A 20,190-nucleotide genomic window follows, 5' to 3' on the forward strand; every position below is an offset into this window, starting at 1 on the left:
TATCCCTGAAATTACAGTTTGCAGAATTCATCGACTGGAACAGTGCTTTGAAATCGACTTGGATGAAAACAAAAAGCATACAAATCTTAGGTAATGATCACATCTTCTTTGACAAAACTAATCCAATCCAGGTTATTATGGTTTTGTAGTTGGTGTGGATAGGTTTCACTTGACATGCAGAACCATGTACTGCTAGGAGATGTTCAAGGAGGATATAGGAAAAATAATTACATAAAATCATATTAAGGCAGTTTTATTTAAAAAAAACAACAAAAAAACCAACCAAACAAACCCCCAGACCCTGTCTCTCCAATATAAAAGTTTTAGAAAATTAAAGTTTCTTACAGTTGCTTGACTATATTAAACACACATCAAAATACCTGTTTCACTTCCAGATGTAGTATGAATAGCAGTTGAAGAGTCTGGTTACTTGTGTGGTGTCCATAACTGCTTTAAAAGTGTTTCGGATAAAACAACTGGACTCTAAAGCCGAATCTTCTTATATTACTAAGAAAAGCCCAATGAAAGAAACTGAACAGTAATGTTTTATTTTGATATTTGAATTCTAAATTATAGTATCATAAAAATTTTATTTCTGCAAATGTCGGCTGCACTCTATTTTCAACAGTTGATGTGTTTGTGTACAGGTACAAATTATGGCAAAAACTATACTTATAATTTAAAATGTTGAACACGCTGCTGTATCTCAAACCTTCAGCTTTCTGCCGTTTTTTCCACCCTCCCAGAAAATACATTTTAAAACATCCAAACAACGTCCACACACTTGAGTCTAGTAGAAATTAAAGGGATCCTTTCACTGTTAACATTCTGTTTAGAGTTTACTAATGCTTGAAAAGAGTAGTAAGCTAACCTCTAATATGTGTATTAACATATTTGTTTTAAAAATATTTTTTTACAAGGATTTTTGCTGTTATTGTTCTTGGAGGGAAAATACAGAATTCTTGCAAATCCAGTACTGTGTCCTTCCAGCTTCTCAATATACACAATATTTTTCTAATTTTTTTAAGCACTGTAGCTTTGTAAAACAAAACAAAACAAACCCCAAACTATGCTAAATCAGATTAAGTATTACTTTTCTCAATTTTGTATATTTTAAGTGTGGGCTTGTCCTACTCTAAATTTTCAATTAATTATATTCTTTTTCTTCTGAGGACATACAATATGCTGTTTCCACCTTATGCTAAGAAGGAATGAAGGAGTAATTCTTTTCTCCTCTCCCTCCCAGCAGATTTGATTGGCATCTGCATAGATCTTACAATTAAAAAAATAAGATTTGCAGGATTGTACAGCAAATTTTGAAGAAATAAAAATAAAAATAAAAACATTAATGACAAGTAATTCTTTGTGCAACTGCCTTCATCTGTTTTCGAAACTGAGCTTTCTTAGAGCTCAAAATGAAAACCTAATTCCATTAAAGTAATACCAATTCTGCTACTGAATTTAATGGAACCAGGAAGTCTTCCCTATCTTTAGTCTAGCATAAAATAAACAGTATGTGAGCTGGGACTTTCCATGGAGGAAAGCAGCATTGCCTTCACCAGCTAACTACTAAGAAATTGTCTCCTCCTCATATTTTGCAGCTTTGGCATTTCTACACACAGCAGCTCTTCAGCACACAAATTTTGTAACCTTTCTGCCTGTCTTATCAACCCAAACTCTCTATTAAAATGGCAAGAATGGCACTGAATCAAGATCCTTCACAGCTGGATTTAGTGGAGAACCATTTACCTCTAGATTATTCTGCCTAGTTTGACCCAGGTATATTTCCACTTCAAAGAATGGGAAAACATGAAGAATTTTGCTTTCAGTACAGCTCAAAGCACAGCATAAAAAAACCCCCATCACTGAAGGTGCAGATAATTCACTATGTACTTAAAAACTACCAAAACTTGCTTGGGTGTTGCAAGTTTGAGGTTTTCCAGTTAGTGTTCTTTCAAATTCAGAAAACAGGAAGCGTAAGAAACTTTACATTAATGAACAAGGCCCTCCAAACCTGACACATACATCTAGTTGATCACAGAATTCCATATTACAATTGCAAAGCATGTCGGAGTTATGCCATTGATGGTTATGTTCAAATAATTGTTACAGCACTTTTTTACTCCAGTTGTGACAACACTTTCAAGTCTTTTGTTTGGAAATTCAAATGATTAAGTATAAACTGATGCAAAAAAAAAAAAAATTACCCTGGAGCTTTAAAGCTGCTCAGCCAAAATCATCACTGGTTTAATAGTTCTATCTCATGCTATTAAAATGGATAATACAATGTAACAGTTAGCAATGTCTATTTCTCATCTATCAAAACTGAGAGAATATTTGAGGTGGTTTAGTTCTCCCTTGATATATTCCTAAAATAACCTGATAGTGGAACGTGAAGACAGGTTAAACGAGACAGAATCTGACTCCATGAGCAAAATTAGCAAAGGCACATTGATAAGGTGTCCTTTACTATTTTCTGTTATCATGCTTATTCTAATAGTGCCTAGAATTGCAGTGACATAGATGGGTTTTACTTATGAAAAGTTGCTCTTTGGAAACAGCAGGGATATTTTGGATGGTGGTATATCTACCTGGTCACTGCAGAAGAAAGGGCATGCATGCTCTGTGTCTTTAGATAAACATGCCCAGTTTTAGTTTTGGCATTTTTTGTTAATATAATACTAGTAATATTATACTGTCTTAATCAGTAAGTAATGGTAAGTAGTACAAACCACAAAATAACTCATAGGCTTCTGCTTACTGGTTGGCTCAAAACAAAGTATTCATGCCTGTTAACTGCTTAACTGGTTTTACCCCAGGTAATCTTGTGGCAGTATGTTCTTGAAGGATAATATGAAATCCCGCATAAAGCAATGGCTGAAAAAATCCAGAGTGATGCCTTAAATACAAAATCTGGTCTTCCTTCTCCCATTTCTTTAAAGTATTCTTTATATTAACCGTTCCAGGAAGAAAACAGGAAACTTCAGTTTCCTTGGTATCACTCAGCATATGCAGGATCTATACTGTTGTCTATTATAAAAATGATACTTCAGACTCAATATGTTACTATTTGTGAGTCATCATAGCCAGATTGTGGAGAAGACTGAAGAATCATACAGAAGAGGGAGACATGTGCTTAACTGAAATTAAATACTGAGACACATTTACATTTGGGAAAGAGAGGAGACTGTGAGGAAAGGAGCTCAAACATTTCTAAAAGAAAATAATTTCTGCTGATGAATTTCTAGATCTCACATTTGGCATTTTATCTTGCTTCTGAAAATAATCCTGCTCTCATTCGCTACAACACCCCTGCCATCAAGTATGTCAGCATTTAAAACTAGAGGCTGGACTACAAAATTTACTAAGACTTAATGTTTCAAGCTATTTTATGTCCAGTTGCAAGATTATTTCTAGAAAAAAAAAAGTCAATTTTGATTATGGCATCTGTAAACAATGTAATATCATAACATTTAAATTAATAATAAGAATAATTTTGAAATGCATTCTCATCTATTTTTCCAAGCTGCATTTTTCAAATCATGAAAGACCAACAGATTCAAGTTTACTGGCTATAAAAAAAATCCCTTAGGAATAACAGATCTTCTTCAGGGAGTATTTGTTCCTTCATGTAGATGTAGTGCTGAGACAGTGTGGTAGTTAAAGCACAAACAGAGGCTGTTGATAAAGTGGCAATGCATAACAATGCTGTAATGTATTATAAAGGAGCAATTGCCTGCAGTTCGTCAGTATGGATATGGCAATGAAGTTCTGCTTTACATATTCCAGGCACTAAGAATTTTGTAGCAGTGATTACAGGAGGTTCGTCTTCTCCTATAAAAGGAAAAAAAGTGAGGTTCATTAATTGAAACACTGATTTTCTATTTGGTCAACATTTTAGAAATAATGCAAAGAAAACTTATGAAAACCCTCCGGATCATAATGCCATACATTCATAATGCTGAACTACCATGCTCAGTAACTCCTTATCTAAAGAATTAATACAAATTTTCTACCCAGGCAGGGCTTCTTGGAGAAAAACTTGTTAGTGAATGGACCTAGTAAAGGTTTGGTTGTTGGTACTTCCTCAAAATTAAACTGGTTTGAACTTCAGTTGATGATGCCCAATATGATGATCTCTTTGAGAATCTTTTCTTTGCAGATCAGTAGTCTGCACATGAACTGCACCGAAAGACAAAGTATTACAAGTTATGTGATTTATGATTTTAGTTGAAAAGATTAAATCAAACTGTCCTTTAAAGAAGAAAGGAAAGATCTACCTTGAGATGCTAAATGACAGAACTATTCACTTCTGTTCTGACCAAGTAACGGATAAAAAAATAGGTAGGCAGAACAGAAATGGTACTGTGAATTCAGAGTAACAATTTGGACATGTCCAACTCTTAGAACAAGAATAAAAGCTAAAAAATTCTATCTAATCCTCTCATGATTAGGAATATAAATACTAGGGCTATAAATATTTTGTATGTCTGGGACAGTAAAAATATTTAATGGGTTGCACTCTAAAAGGCAGATGATGCTCAGTTCTAGATAGTGTCTCCTTTGTACCCTGTACCTAATTAGGGCTGTGGTTTGGGTGAGGGGAGGTTTGAGTGAGAGTCGGTCAGAGCAGTGCTTTTGGACAGGGACAGCAAATAGGAAAATGGCAGAAGTTATTGTGGTTTCTTAAGATGTTGGAATGTCAGTGTTAAGATCCAACTCTACCAGCTAGTGCTGTAATATTTAACCTCTATAGCTGAAACGTGAACAAGTAGGTATGTGACTTGAGAATTAATTACAGGAAAGACTGCCTCTTTCTTCCAGTGACTCCTTGGCAGCTGGGATACCCAGCTGACAGCTCTGTGATTGAATCAGGAGGGGAATACTGGTACAGCATTCTCACAGAAAGGCCATAAATTTTAAACTAGCATCCTACTTTCATCCAACACTAGAACCTTTACAAATATCATCTGTAATTTTTCCCACAAATGTGAAAAAAGGCTATGTTAGAAGATGGCAGGAAATTAAAGAATATATTAAATTTGGAACAATAACAGAGTATTTGTGGCTTACATAACGAAATCAGTAAATCAGGGGTTTTTCTACCTGAAAAGTTTTCAGGTTTTAGTTATTTTGTCCTATAGACTATCTAGCCTATAAATATAGATGCTATGTCTATAAATCAACATCTCTATTCTCTCCCCCAAGATAATTCTGGCATCAAGTATTAGTTATGAATTATCCGAATAATAAAAAATTTAATCCATTTAGTCAAGAGAAAAGTCTAACAAATTACCTCACTGTCAATGCGCATTCAAGAAAGCAGAACAGCATACCACCATCAAAATGCAATATTCACCTGTTGTAGCTGCTTAAGGAAAATCTCAGCAAACAGCAATTTAATCCTATGAATGCAATTGCTGGAACATTCCACACTGATGTAGTTGTGATGCCAGTTCAGTGTACTGTAACTGGTAAGGTCACATCAGCTTTTTATATAGCCTGAGGCAATACCTACACCTTCTAACCATAGGCATGTAAGCTGGGTATCTATTTCAGAGAGTGTCTTCCAAGCATTTAAACTCCTCCACTGAAACCCTTTTGTTCATTCCCCCCAGGCCCAGATCCAGTGAGAAGCCTAATGTCATTCTGAAACTTCAGTTAGCCACAGTACAGATTCCTAAAGGTTCTAGCATGTGTTGGAGCAAAATAGGATGTCAGTTCTAGATTTATGGCTGTTCTGTACGAATGCTTCACCATATCACCCTCTTCATTAAATCACACAGCTGTCAGCTGAGTATCCCAGCTGCCAAGAAGTCCCTGGAAGAAGGAAGCCATCTCTCCAATAATAGGTCAAACAATGAGAAGTGACTTATTAATAGAATTTTAGTGAACTCTTACTTAGCTAAGAATCCCCACTCCCCAATAAGTTAAGGAAAAGATTCATTTTTCTGAAATTATTGAAACCTATCTTTTTTACCATCTTTATACAATGCTTACCTTTCTCTGCAGTGTTCTATATGACTCCTCACATACTATATTAAGTATTTTGAGATGGTAGAAATATGCACACAGTAACTGAACATAATTTTTGTAACACTGCTGTATCTTACCTAAACCTGATGATGAAGAAACACTTCCTGTAATGGAAGATGTTTCAATTTGGTCTGTCAATAGTCCTTCCATTAAAGGTAAAGATAATTCAGATGAAGGAACAGATGAATCATAGATTCCAGAATCTCGAGGCATATCTTTAAGATTTGAAGCTTTAACAACATGTAACAACGGCTGAAGAACAGAGCTGCCACCACCTTGAACATCCTGAGTTTCTATCTCTTCTCCAAGGTTTAAGTGCTGAATTATACAGTGAGAGTCTGAATTCCCCGCTGAAATATTTACATCTGTTTTCAGGTAAAAATCACCATCCATCACCTGTTTAGTCACCAAGTCATTTAAAACCAAGCCTGAATCAAATTTTTCCATGACAGGCTCCGAGTAATGTAAAGAAGGTGGAGGGAAGGGAATAAATTGTTTCTCAAACCAGTCTGGTTCCTGATCAATGAACTGATGCATATTGCAAATAGCAACATAAAGGGACCTCCCAGATTTGCTCCTGAAATAATTCCTTTTACTAATGTTAACAGGAAACACCTCTGAATCCTGTACACTAAGATCTCTGGAGTGTAAATGCGAGTACAGCTGAGGGAGATTGTCCATGAGTTTGTATTTTGTGCTTAGATCCAGAATACCAGGGATGTCTCTTTCACAGGAGTAATCAAAGTAGACTGCAATGAACTTGCAGAGGTCATTTGAATTCTGCTTTGCTTGACGAAGCTTCTCTGCAACAGTCAACACAGCAAACAGAAAGAGTTCTCCTCTTCCTGCATCTTTGGTTATCCCTTTGTGTTTCCAGTTCTTTTTTTCAACAAAGTATTTCATTCCCTTGGAACACACAATGATGATAAACTGGGACTCGTTTATTTTTTTAATAAGCCATTCTTTCTGACCTTCTTTACAAATTTTTAGATCTTCCCACAAATCTAGAGCCACCTGGAAAAGAACAGAACATTCTGGTTGATATTCATTATAAGATATATTTGCTAATAAAATTTAAATGAGTTATACTCAGTGAGTCAGCTTGTATTTATCTGAAAGTTGAGAATTAATGATTAATATAACTACAGGTTGTCTCTGATACAAATACAAGCTGTTTTAAAAGAGTAATAAGTAATAATTAAGATAGCATTGACAGCGAACAACCTGGCCTCAATGATACTATGTCAGTAGTTATTTGCCAAAATAAGCAAGGCCTCACATTCATTCTAAACTTGGCTTGCAGGCTGAATATTTCAGTGGGCTAAGGCAGTAGGTGAATTGCTAAGGTAAAAAGGCAAACCTTCTGGACTTTTTTTTTTTTTTAAAAAAACAAGAATGCTACTTACTATATGAACCCATTTTGCTGCTTACTTGTTACATACCTAATTATACCCATGTTACGTATAAATTTATGGAATGAACAGTAACAGTGCAAAGCCAGATAGTTGAATGTAAACTGGTTCCTTAAAAAATAAAACCACTATGGATTTGGTACATTGCAATATTTCTCAGAGAATAAAAAGAATATAGAAAATGTGGCTGGACCAAGTACATTACTATTTACTTATCTGATCAAATTAGATATCATCAATCCACAATAAACAATATATTGTTACAACAATGTAACTGTTGTATATTTGGATTCTTAATGTGCTGAATGTGAAGGAAACCCATAGTCATTTATCATGTTTTTCATATTAATGAAATCTGATGCCAAGAATTTTCATATCTAGATACAAACATAATCAGTGCCTATAACATCAAGCCCTTTCAGTTAGGCTGCAAAACAGCAGCAGCTTATCTCTGATAAGAAAGCTCTGAAAATTTAATCGTAAGTATTTTTTTATTTTGTACTTTGTCAAATTTTCTGAACATTCTACATGGTCTGAAATGTCTGTATACACCAAGATGAAGGGCAAAATGCTTTATCTCATGAAGAAAGAATGAGCAGGAGAATAACAGGAAAAAAATAGATGCAAAAGACTTCTGTAATAGATACACATCAACACTATTTATGAAGTCTTCTCTCAAGAATTTTTCCAGAAAACAAAGTATTTTTGCTCTGCTACTTCACCCATAACAGAGCGGAAAACTTTGCCATGTCAGAAGACAAGAGAGTAGGTGGATGCCTAGAACACGAGGACTCATGAAAACTGTTATCGCAGAGTCAGCTACAAGAACAAAGTAATCATGCCTGAAGTGGTTGGGCAGTTGGACCAGATGATCATCATGGGTCCCTTCCAACTGAACTATTCTATTCTATGCCCAGGGAAGAGAAGTCACTTTACAGCTGCTTGGCACATACTCTGACACTACCTGTACAATGCAGGTAGTTTTTCTTCTGTGTCTGTTTTTGTTTCTGTTCTTCAAAACACTGTCTGATCTCCTCTCTGTGAGAAAGGATTTTTAGTGTGGCCATGTTATTATTTTAAATGACTGTTAAATGCCACTAGTTTTGTCCTTTATGAGAAAACATTCCAATTCAATGTGAAAAATGGTTGTGCAACTGTTCCATTATGCATTGAGCACCACTTTTTTGTATTAAACTCCACAGCTTTAATAATAACACATATTATTTCTGTATGTAGACTATCAATATTTTGTTATATAAATCTTAAATGATGCCTGATACCATGTGTTCCATGATACACAGTTATAGCAGTAACAGCTCACCTTAACACTATTTCAAAGAAGTATGGTGTAGCAGGGCTAAAGTACATATCTAAAAAGGGGATTTAAGTATGTTACCTATAAAACACCTTACCTGAACTATTTTAAACATTATGAATGAATAGTGAACATCCCCCAAAATGTGAGGCATCGATTATGTTACTGTGTGTGGCCACTAGAGGCCAGACTTGCTGTATAGTTCAAAAACTAGTTCCCATTCACATTTAAAATCACGGTGGCAGGAAATGCAGCAAAAATAGGTTTAACAATTGTCTTGCCTTTTTACAGTTGAAAAGTGGAGGACTGGCCACGTATTGATTGTATTTTAGAAAGCAGTCTGAGATTCTAAGCCTAGTTGTTCAAAGTAACAATTTGGTCTTTCTCATAGCTTTAAATCAAAAACAAGAAAAAGACATGATGATTTTACAGCATTAATGGAACAGAAGGGAAGTTAAAAAATCAAAATCAATAAAAATTAATACATAATGTCAACAATTAATCCTAATTACATAGATTTTGCTCTACGAGTAGGAGTTTTGATACATTCAACTACTTTAAAATTACAATATAAAACGTCTTTTAGGATTACTGAAGTGTATCAGGTAGACACCAATACCTCTTTGTGGCTGCTGACTATAAAGATGCAAGAACTACTTAACAGAAAAAGCAGTTAATGTGAAACAAGCTAAACATGGCTGAATGAAAGTACTGGAACCAATACAGTACACATTTTCCACCTTTTTTTTTTTTTTTTTTTTTTTTTTAACATGGGCTATGATCTGTTCCTTTTCCCTAAGTAAAGGAAATGTATATAGCCAATATTTAGAAAAATAATGAAAGTTATCTCTGTGGAGAGATTGAAATACCTCACTTTCAAGCACATAATTATTATGAATTTTGGGGGTGCTGTTTTAATTATGGAAACTCTGTTTACAGAAGAAATGAGTTTACCTCACAGCCACAAAAGTCCTGAAGAAAATAAGCAAAGCATTGGATGACGTTAACATGTTTCTGGCAATCTTTACTGGAATAGCAGATGAACACTTTTGGCCGAGGACGAAGTCTTTCCACATGGAGACCTGCAGCATATGCTGAAGATTCTGAGCTCTCCTCATCTAGATGGGAATATATATTTTCTAGATTGGAAGAAAGAAAGAGAGTTCACACTATAAAGCTTGGTTTTGTTCGGGTTTTGTGGGGTTTGTTTTGGTTTTGGGGTTTTTTTAAACTGTTGTAGGCACGTTACTAATGCATACAGTAATGACTTTTTTCATAAGAGATTCCTTTCCTTTCCAGCCTGAAAAACAAAAGTTGCACACACTCTATTTATCCAGCTTATGAGTTGCTACATATGTGGAAAAAACTTTGAAAGTGAAATGTGCAATTATTACTGTACAACTCAGCAAACTCAAGAAAGTTTTATTTTTATAAAGTGAGCTTGTTTCAACTCTATCCAGCTTCAACAGTCTTCACCTCTCTGTTCAAATAGTATAAGCCTTAAAGGTGTATCATCATCAAGAGTTCCCTATATAACGGTCTTATTTAAAAAAAATAAAAAAACCCAAACCTACAACACAAGCCAGGTAAGAATATTAAACTCCAGGAACACAGATCCCTTCAGAATATCATACAGTATCTCTCTGGTGTATACACACACACACACACACACACACACATTTGGACACTAATTTGACATTAATTTGAATTAGGATAGGATTAATTTACATCAAAATAGCTATTAGTATTTCTTTCCTTGTATAGATGTTTTTATGCTGGAACATAAAAGCCTGGCTTTATACCAGACTAATTCAATCTAATTCTACAGTTGATTAAACTAATTTGGAATAAAGCATGAGTATTTCAAAATAAGAATATCCATCTAGGGATTTAATTTAGAACAATTCAAAAGAAATAGCTATTCTGGAACAACTCTCTCTGTAGACAAATCCTTACTGATTTGTCTGGGTTTTGTGTTGGAACTGTGCTAGCTGTGAGCAAAGGGATAGCTACAGAAGACCAGAAGGTAAAAGGATTTAACCCAGATGGCATATAGCACTTGCAGTATAGCTCAATGCCAAAATTCAGATGGATAACACAGATATGTGAGGTTTGGGGAAGTAATCTCTTTTTCCATATCCATGAAACCGCATGATTCCCTAGATTCTACAAAAAATGCCAATTGATTTTTAACATCTCAATGGTTAACAAGTGTGGCTTGCCAGCTCCTGGACACAGTAGAGAGAGAAGTCAGCAAAGAGGGATGGAATCTCATTTAGAGAAACATCTGCAAGTAAGTCTTCGACAGAGTAAATTTAGGAAGATGGCTTAGGATGAAGTGTAAAGGCAGCTTCCAGGAAAGTGAGCAAATCTGGAATAATAGATACAGGTAGTATTTCAAAGAGTGCTGAGAATTGTATTGTATCACATAGCTTTACTTTCCTTCTCATTTAAAATAAATACAAATTAGACGTTTCTGAGTTAAATAAGGGAATGTTTAAAATATATCAATTTACAGATCCGTTTGTATTCTACATGGTCATGTAGTACTTTCACAAATAAAATGAAACCCAAAACCAAAAATACTTCCCAACAGCAATTTTGTTCTCTTCTTTCTACAGTGAAGTCTTGATTTGTGATACAATACTTTCTATGGCAACAAATTACCATCAAGCACTGATTAAGAATTTGCTACAAGTTTCAACACAGAAAAAAAGCTGTGGGCAATAAGGAGAGTGAAGTAGAAAGGAGAAAAGAAAGGAGAAAAGAAAGGAGAAAAGAAAGGAGAAAAGAAAGGAGAAAAGAAAGGAGAAAAGAAAAGAGAAAAGAAAAGAGAAAAGAAAAGAGAAAAGAAAAGAGAAAAGAAAAGAGAAAAGAAAAAAAAAGAAAAGAAAAGAAAAGCTCTTCAGATAAAGGTATTTCTGGAACAAACCTAGCAGTTACTTTTTTGGTTGCAACAGTGCATCTTTAAGTGGAACTCTGTATTGAATAAACCCTCTTACCTTGCTGTTTCTTGCGGCACATCACTGTGAAAAGCGTTGCAAATGCTGAAATGACAACTAATGGGACTGTAATTGCAATAGCTCTTATTGGTCCAGCCCAAGGAGAATGTACTTTGAAAAATAAAGCAGAATTAGCCATAAAAAAATAAGCTATAGTATAATTATCTAATCAAATCTTCACACTGGGAATGTAAAACTGCTGTAGTACACTATTAGCAGGTAATTCTCAAATATCCAGTAGAATCAAACATCATCATGTTCTGCTCCATTTTAAATTGGTTTTATGCTGACTGTCTCCATCACCACAGCATTAGAGCAACTAACACAAGTATCAAGTGCTGCATACCAACTCATACTTGCCCCCCATAAGAAGAACTTTACACAAAGTGTAGGTTTGGTAAGATATGCAATATTAATTTGGACCTCACAGATTTTTATTCCAGGGTGCTGAACTAGCCATTTAGAAAAACTCTCTTTCTGCACAGATTATCTTTAGCAATGTGCATTAGGATTCAGTCCATTTTGCCCATTGCCTTCATCTGAGGCTATGTTCTGTGTCTGCAGTTACATTCTGAAATCCCTACTTAGCTTCTCAATAACTGGTCCTATCCACAGACATGCTAAGCATTCACCCGACAGGTTTTCTAGACTGCTTGATTTGACTTCAGTGCTGAAGTACATAGGCAGGTAACACATTTAGGCTGCTCTCTCAGTTTCACTACATTATTTCCACACTACTGCACGCATAAGTTGCATGCAATTAAGATACAGAGTATGATTCTTCATATCCATATATACAACAAAAGTGATTTTCCCACACAGATTTCCAATGACATATTGATCTAAACTGTACTAAATATAAAAGTACAGACAGGAAGATGCATATGTACAAGTGTGCATGTCTGCTCTTTTTTCCTTAGGTCAAAAAATCACAGCACAATTGCCTCAGTAGCCTTGATTATGGCAAACAGACACCGGTCAAATCGAGATTTGTTTCCAACATAATTAAAACAATCTAAATTAATAAGGTAAATACTGTATACTGTTTAAAAAACAAAATTCATACCTGGTTTTAGCGCATAGTGCATTGTTTTCCTTGTTGTATTAGTGTCATCAACCAGCTTTGAAAAGTAAAAGTTGAATGTTATTTTGTGGATATTTAATTTTATTTATTTTTGTAATACATAAACTATAACAGCTTTCATGACCAAATGTGAAGACACTTACTGTTCAAAAAGTTAAAATTAAAGAGCACCACAAACTAGTAATTAGTGAAATCACCTTTGTTGGTACATAGCTTAACATTGTAACATCAATTTTCAGAGTTCACATACTGTCACCATCAAGAGAAATACAGAGCTTTTAAGTGTAGTAAAAGCTGACCAAACTACTGAATTCCAACAAAAAAAGGCGAAGTCCAAGAATTACGCAGGCCCACAACTTTACCTGAAGGCACAGATGAAACTGCTATGCACACAGGGAAGCAAAGCTATGGAAAGGTCAAGAACAATCTGTATAAAAACCTTTACTTGCCCATCGTATTTCAGTAGGGATGTGAGGTCTGATTTTACTACAGTATAACCTGAAATACTTTAATTTCAGTTAATTTCTCCATTAACATACACATTTAGCTGTTGTACAAATGACTATTTAGAAATATTACCTCAATTATATAATCCCCTGGAGACACATTCTGAAGAATACAACTTGTAGTATCTGTATTTTGCTCCTGCATCAAAGAAAGAGAATACTTTGTAAGCCATTCACATACTTTTAAAACCTAATAAAATATACATTCACATTGATTTAGAAATATACAGTGCCCTCCTGTATTAAGACACCTTAAACTAGCAAAACTGAGTCTCTCCATTCAAATATGCAAGGACTACAATCCTCTGCCTGCAGAACTAAAATATAATTAAAAAAAAAAAAAAAAACAAAAACAAAAAACAAAACAACAAAAAACCAACCACAACTTAAAAGTTTGGTCTAATATATCTAATATATAAACTCTGCATTATGCCCTGGAGCTCCCCAGCTTTCAGAGACTTCGGATGAAAGGTTGACCACTGAGAACAAACTTACTGTTGAATACTAACCAAAGTTAAGGAAAATAATACAGCAAACTGCAGCTCCCATAATAAGATTTAGGCACACAGCTGTACAAAATCACAGAGACCCTAATGCCATGCACAAACTAAAATGACGGCTATCTTGTGATACCATCTCAGATGGATAATCTATAAAGAGGTCAAATTTGGTGCAAAGGTGAAATAAAAAAGTAAAAAATAATATGTATAACAAACATAATAAAACTGCAGTTTGAAGTACTAATTAGTTGTAGTGTCTTCGAGAGAGAACAGTCTCCTCCCATTTGCTTATACTATCCAGCTCCAATGGAGCCCTCAAGCCTAGTTTTGACCGATGAGTGCTATCACAATACAATTATTATTTATATAAACAGTACCAAATAGTTTAAAAAATTTAAAACTGATAGCATTCTATACTATATTAAGTTTTTAAGGTTTCTGTAAAACCTTAGAACATCTAATGTTAATAGGTTTTGTGCTTGTAAGAGTTGCAAAACTCAGTGACGTACCTGCTTGCAGGTCTTTTGCTTAAATGGCCCTTCATGCTTAAGTTTGTAGTGAAGAAAGTAGTATCTAAACCCAAAGTTGTGAGGTGCATGATCAAAGGACACTTGCATGTTAAAACCCTGCTGGGTAACATTCAGGTTCCTTGGCTTCCAGTCTGTCAGAAGAGATATTAATGAATTAGAAAAAAAGTGGCTCTTCAAGTACGGTAACTTTTTGTAAGATGAATATACAGAAAGTATTACACTTTACTTACAAGGTTTGCAGACAAGGTTTTCTGGCTGTAGCAACAATTCACATGCTACAAATACACACAAAAATTATTAATGATACAGTATCAAAATGCTATGCTATGCAAACAGAAAAAAGGAGGGCAAAAGAAGAGAGCTCATCATTTTGAAGACAATACCCCCATTTCTTTCTCAGTCTCTAATATGCACGGAGTAAATATATTTTGCAAACTTAGCTTCTTTGTTATGATTTCAAGTCCCTTCTCATCTTTAGATGCAAAACACAAGTTCATTAATTTGAAAATAGCATTCCTTAGTGAGACAAAAGGGATAGCACCAGGCACAGCACAGCAGGAGAGGAAGTTGAAATAGCCTTAATACATTTACTCCAAGTAAATAAGCATGCTGAGCACTATTACAAAGACAAACATTACTATGGTCTGCATCAACAGACAGACTTGAAAATATTTTAAGAAATATTTTAAGAATTAAGGGGAAAAAAACCCCTAAGCAGGACAAATATCAACATTTCACTCCAAAAGGTACTTGCAGTTTCTCATTATACAGTTTAAGCACTGAGGAGCTTATTCAAGTTTCTTCTAACTCCAATGAGAACCGCTATGTAATTTTGAGAAATTCAACTTGATTTGTTACTATCTAATTTTATATATACTCATCTCTAGATACCTTGTTTTGAAACCGTGACCTCAAAACTAAAAACAACCTGAGCTTCTTCACAATGTCCAGAGAGGAGAAGAAGCAAACCATGAGTCAAATGTTCCTGAGAACCATGGGAGTAGTCCTGCTGTAAGCAAACATGAGGTAATCTCAGGCCTACCGGAGACTTTTCTTCTGGTTGTTGCCTAACACGTATTATCATACACCACATATTTATCTGCGGCATCCGAATTCTTTCTACGTTGCACCCAGATCTTCCTTCAAAGACTATGTCAGTTACTATCTTAATCCAGACTCAGCTAACATCTTCATCTACTACATTCCTTTGTTGGGAAAACTAAAAAGCTGGGGTGGGGGACGCACCCATTGGTGAAGAGATGATATGCGATACTATATTGTATGCAATACTTACGTCTAGTTCGGAAGAAAAATGGGTGGTAATTACTTTCATTTTTAATGGAAGGAAAAGGAACAATCTTTACAAAGTAATCTGTTTCAAACTTCAGATTTACAAAGGGCTGGGATTCCATTGCCTACAAAAAGACAAGATTGCAACATATTGTAAAAACAAGTACTATAACTGAAAGTATCTTTCAAAACAAGCCCACACTTTAGCAAACATAAGCAGAAATTAATGCACTAAGAATCCTTTATCCACTCCTCCATTGCAAATGGACACGAGGGATCTCAAAACAGAGTTGGATGTGGACTATTACAGATGTGCACCTGTACTCCAGAGCCACCCGAATGACAGCTTCCAGTTTCAGGAAAGCTTCTATAGAAGGGGACTAGATCTGTCTCTAGAGCAACAACTACCACTAGTTTAAACAGTAATACTTTTAGGAAGCAACTTGCATCCTAGTAAACAGCACATTGTGTATATGCTTAGATATAGATTTATATGCAGCATAGGAACACTTTCAAGACTACTCACGCAATCAAGCAACAACGAAACTTTTCTTGAAACAAAACACTTACTGTTCGTTTAAAACTGGGGCTGAGCTGCTTTGGATCTTTTAAAACCATCTGCTGGCATTGTCTTCCCTCTGATTTTAACTCCTCAAGTATTACTCGAAATCCTTTCAGGTATTCAATCCCTGCAAACAGCAGGGCATTTAAATAGAAGACTAGTATTTCAAAATGCATAATGCGGTATTTTATGTAATTTGAATATATTTGTCTTTAAAAATAAAACTTACCATTCATATGAAATAACATTCATGTTTCAGTATCTGTTGTTGTACATCAGTTCTTCCCGCATTTTCTATCTTGCCTATTTAGAATTCAGTCTTTGGCAAAGGCTGCAATTACTACATACTTGTGTAATGCTTAGAGCAGAGGGGCCCACATCTCAGCTGGGGCTTCCAAATTATCACTGCAATGTAAGTTATCATTTCCTTCATCACCCTCAGGAGTACTTTATAGTAACTTCACATTTCCATTATTAGCAATTAAATATAACATTTTGCTAGCAAATTATAGAAGTACTCCTTTATAACATCTTCCTATCATTTCTGAGACTAGCAGGTTAAAGTGATAGCCATTGTTACAACTTCTTTAGATCTAGTATAGCATGGGATAACAGAAAACTTGACTTAAATGGAATGGAATTTATTCCAGTGTGTGAATACTTCCAGTTATTTGTAACTGATGCCAGAACTACACCCAGTTTTTTCAAGTTACTCTAAACACAACTAACTCTCAGCACAGTGTCTTTACATTTCTTTGCAATGTTCAAATCATGGAATTACTTCATTACATGACTAAACTGAGTCATGGTGATGTAAATGTCAGACAACAATACCAGAGTGTTACCCTGTGATAGTTTTGTGGCTCAGGTATCAAAGTCTCTGCATAGTTCTTCAAGACTAACTACCACTACTCCATCTAATTACATCTTTTCAGCAGCATTACAGATTGATATTTATCAGAATAGATATTTATCAAAGACACAGCCACAGCCTTCATAAACTAAATGCTACCTAAATCAAAATGGATTAATTTGAGTTTATGCTATGCTTATCAAAATATATAAAAAAAAACAAACCCAAAACAAAACAAAACCAAACCAACAAAAAACCAACACCCAAATGTATGATTTACCACAGACCTCCTCTGTTTCACTAGTTTTCATGGTTTGGGGCGGGGGGGGGGGGGGGGGGGGGGCAATGTTTTATAATTTTGTAGAAGATAAAGACCAAAAGTTGCCCAATGTGTTCTTAATATTCCATAGAACAAAAGCACTATTTGTGCTTACATGAAGACCATGAAAGAGAAAGTGTTCAGCCTCCATGTTACCCGAGATGTTTCAAAGGCAGTTCTGTCCTCACGCTTTCCAAAGGATTAACCTCTGATCATCACAAGAAAGAACACCAAGCTTTGTTTCCCATAGAGATTTGATTCATCCAGTCTGCAGCTGAAGATTATAAAATGCTTTCAACTGCAGTTTTGCAGAAACAAGTGTAATTTTCATATATGCTTTTAAACCCCAGAAATTAATTATTTTATTTTTTTATTTAAAAAAATTATGAAAGCATGATTTAATACTGGGAGGCCACAAAAAAAAAAAAAGTTTTTCTTACCTAAAATGTTTGATTTAATAAATGCAGGTCTAGGCTAAAAAGTTTATATCAAGTTTAATAAATGCACATTTGTATTATTAGCTATATCTCATCATTTAGGATGCAATCCTACCACATAAATGGGAACTTCTAGCTCTCACTACATCATAAGAAAAACCTGATTTAAAAGCTTTTTGAGGGAGTAGAAACCATGAAATATCAAGTTCAGACTCTGCTATATTTGAAGAAGAACATGAAAAAAACCAAATTTCTGTTTTAATTTTGAAAGCTATTGTGCTTAACTCTTAACTAGAATTATTTAATTGTTATGGAAAAGCATCTTTGCATTTAAACTTCTTTAATGAAGTATTAAAAACATTCAAGAAGGAAACTCCACCTCTTATTTGCTAAACACTCGTGACTAAAAAACAATGAGTTTATATTAAGTTACTCTATTTAGGACTTCAATTAGTGTGAAGAAAAAGAAATTATGAGCAGGTGTTGGTACAGAGAAAGTGCACTATAGCGCAGCAGTCTCCAAATTTTGTTGATCATGCACTCCTATCAACAAAAAAAATTTTGACCACAAGGCCCCAGTATATTTACAAAACATAAATAGGTACTACTGTGGTAATATATTAATGTACATTATAAAATATACACACACACAAAAAGCACGAGATAAAGATTAAAAACCACTTTAAAAATAATTTTATTAATGATATAAAAATTTTATTCCCACTTAAATATTAATAATATATATTTTTCAGTGACAGCTATGTGACTGAATAGGCTTTGTTTTGTTTTTTTTAAAATCTTGGTTTAACACTTGATCATAAAGCAATTTGAAGGTCTGGTTCCAAGTTCAGTTAATTTCGTTACTTGGTTTTAAGGGCTATCATAGCAGAAAAAAGAATCTCACAAAGATACATGGATCCAAATGAAGGAAGCGCATTTACTAAATCATGATACTCATTTTTCACTTTAATCCTCCAATTACGCAAAGGTTTTTCTTGAAATTTGGCTAGTAAATTTGTATCTTCCCTGATGTCAGTTTTCTTGCAAACCAATAATGTGTTGCATTTTTGTATTTTTAACAAATGGGTTCAAAACTCACTGAAATTCTGCATTAAGAAGATTTTTAAACAGGCTAGGAAATTCTGTTTCCTGATTTTTTAAGTGTAAAAACATGATAGCTTTAGAGGTGAGAAGGTGGCGTTTATCAGCAACAAAATCACATAACAAAGGAAAGATTTCAAACATTGGTTTTCAAAAAGCTCTTTCCGTAGCATCAGTTTCTTTTGAAAAGCAGGTACTTCTCACTCATTGTTAAAATGTCACCTTTACCTTGAAGAGACACATTAAATGTGGTTTTGGTTTGGTTTTTGTTTTGCTTAAGTACCTGCTAGGTAGCAAGCATACTACTGACAGCCACTCAGCATCACAGAAAAGGTCAGCAGATTTGGAAGACTTGTCTTTTTGTCAAAGAAGAATGCTTAACTCAAAGATTTGAGTTTGACAACTCTTAAGCACTTTACCACAAGACAACCAGTGAACCTCCCAGTGGCACAAAAGATTTTTATGGTCACTCCCCATCTCATTACAAAGTACTGTAAAGATTCTAGTATTTAAATGTCTTGTTTTTATAAAACTAACCACTGATGATATCCTGTGCACTTCTGGCTCCAAATTCATTGCTGCAATAGTTTCCCTACGAATGATGCAATGACTGAATTTCTCGTGTGGTGCCATCTCTGTAACGTTATGCCAGAATCCTTCTTTTCATTCTGTAATTTCCCCGTATTATTTTAGCCAGTTTTACTGTTGCAGGAAGAACAAGTGTTTCCCCAGTGGTATGTGGCTTTTTGTCTTTCACTATTGACTAAGAAATCTCAAAAGAGAGTTCACAAAAAGAGGCTTCCAAAGATTTATCATTAAGTTCAGTGAAATTTTGTACTTTATTGAGTATTGCATGGCTTCAAACATCACTGAGAAATTGTGGAGGTTTGTCTTCATGTTCCAGATGCTCAGTTTTCAAATGTCTTGCTAATCGTGATGGCTTCACAGTATTAGCTAATATCTCAAGGCACGCTATATGCTTTCGGCAAGGTTCATCATTAACAATGGCAGGTGTAAATCTGTATTTCAAATAATCTTGATAATTTTGGCCAACTTTTTATCAGAACTGATTGGATAGTAATTGTTTCTACCTTCTAATGTGGCTGACAAAGAGCCTGTACCAGAGGTAGGGGAACTGTCAGCTCCACTATTTTCTTGTTGTTTGCATATGCTCACATTATTAGTATTATCTTCAATTATCTTAAGCCACTTGTCCATTTCATCATGATTGCTAGTTTAGTTA

At 34.8% G+C, this 20,190-nt stretch overlaps 1 protein-coding gene across 3 annotated transcripts in view; it reads right to left on the bottom strand.

Moving 5' to 3' along the window:
* Positions 1-270: 270 nt before the first annotated feature.
* The window catches only part of IL17RD (interleukin 17 receptor D), a 75,801-nt gene continuing 55,881 nt past the window's right edge, over positions 271-20,190 (bottom strand). For all 3 annotated transcript variants that reach the window (XM_049826220.1, XM_049826218.1, XM_049826219.1), the window contains exons 4-13: positions 16,246-16,364; positions 15,680-15,800; positions 14,616-14,660; positions 14,365-14,516; positions 13,429-13,494; positions 12,832-12,886; positions 11,766-11,876; positions 9,718-9,902; positions 6,114-7,050; positions 271-3,834 (exon numbers count right to left, since the gene is read on the bottom strand). In XM_049826220.1, coding sequence (XP_049682177.1) covers positions 3,719-3,834; positions 6,114-7,050; positions 9,718-9,902; positions 11,766-11,876; positions 12,832-12,886; positions 13,429-13,494; positions 14,365-14,516; positions 14,616-14,660; positions 15,680-15,800; positions 16,246-16,293 — 1,836 coding nt within the window. In that variant the 5' untranslated portion in view covers positions 16,294-16,364 and the 3' untranslated portion in view covers positions 271-3,718. The remainder of the gene's footprint in view (positions 3,835-6,113; positions 7,051-9,717; positions 9,903-11,765; positions 11,877-12,831; positions 12,887-13,428; positions 13,495-14,364; positions 14,517-14,615; positions 14,661-15,679; positions 15,801-16,245; positions 16,365-20,190) is intronic.

Source organism: Accipiter gentilis, chromosome 23 (genome assembly GCF_929443795.1).
Source record: "Accipiter gentilis chromosome 23, bAccGen1.1, whole genome shotgun sequence".
Taxonomy (NCBI): Eukaryota; Metazoa; Chordata; class Aves; order Accipitriformes; family Accipitridae; genus Astur; species Astur gentilis.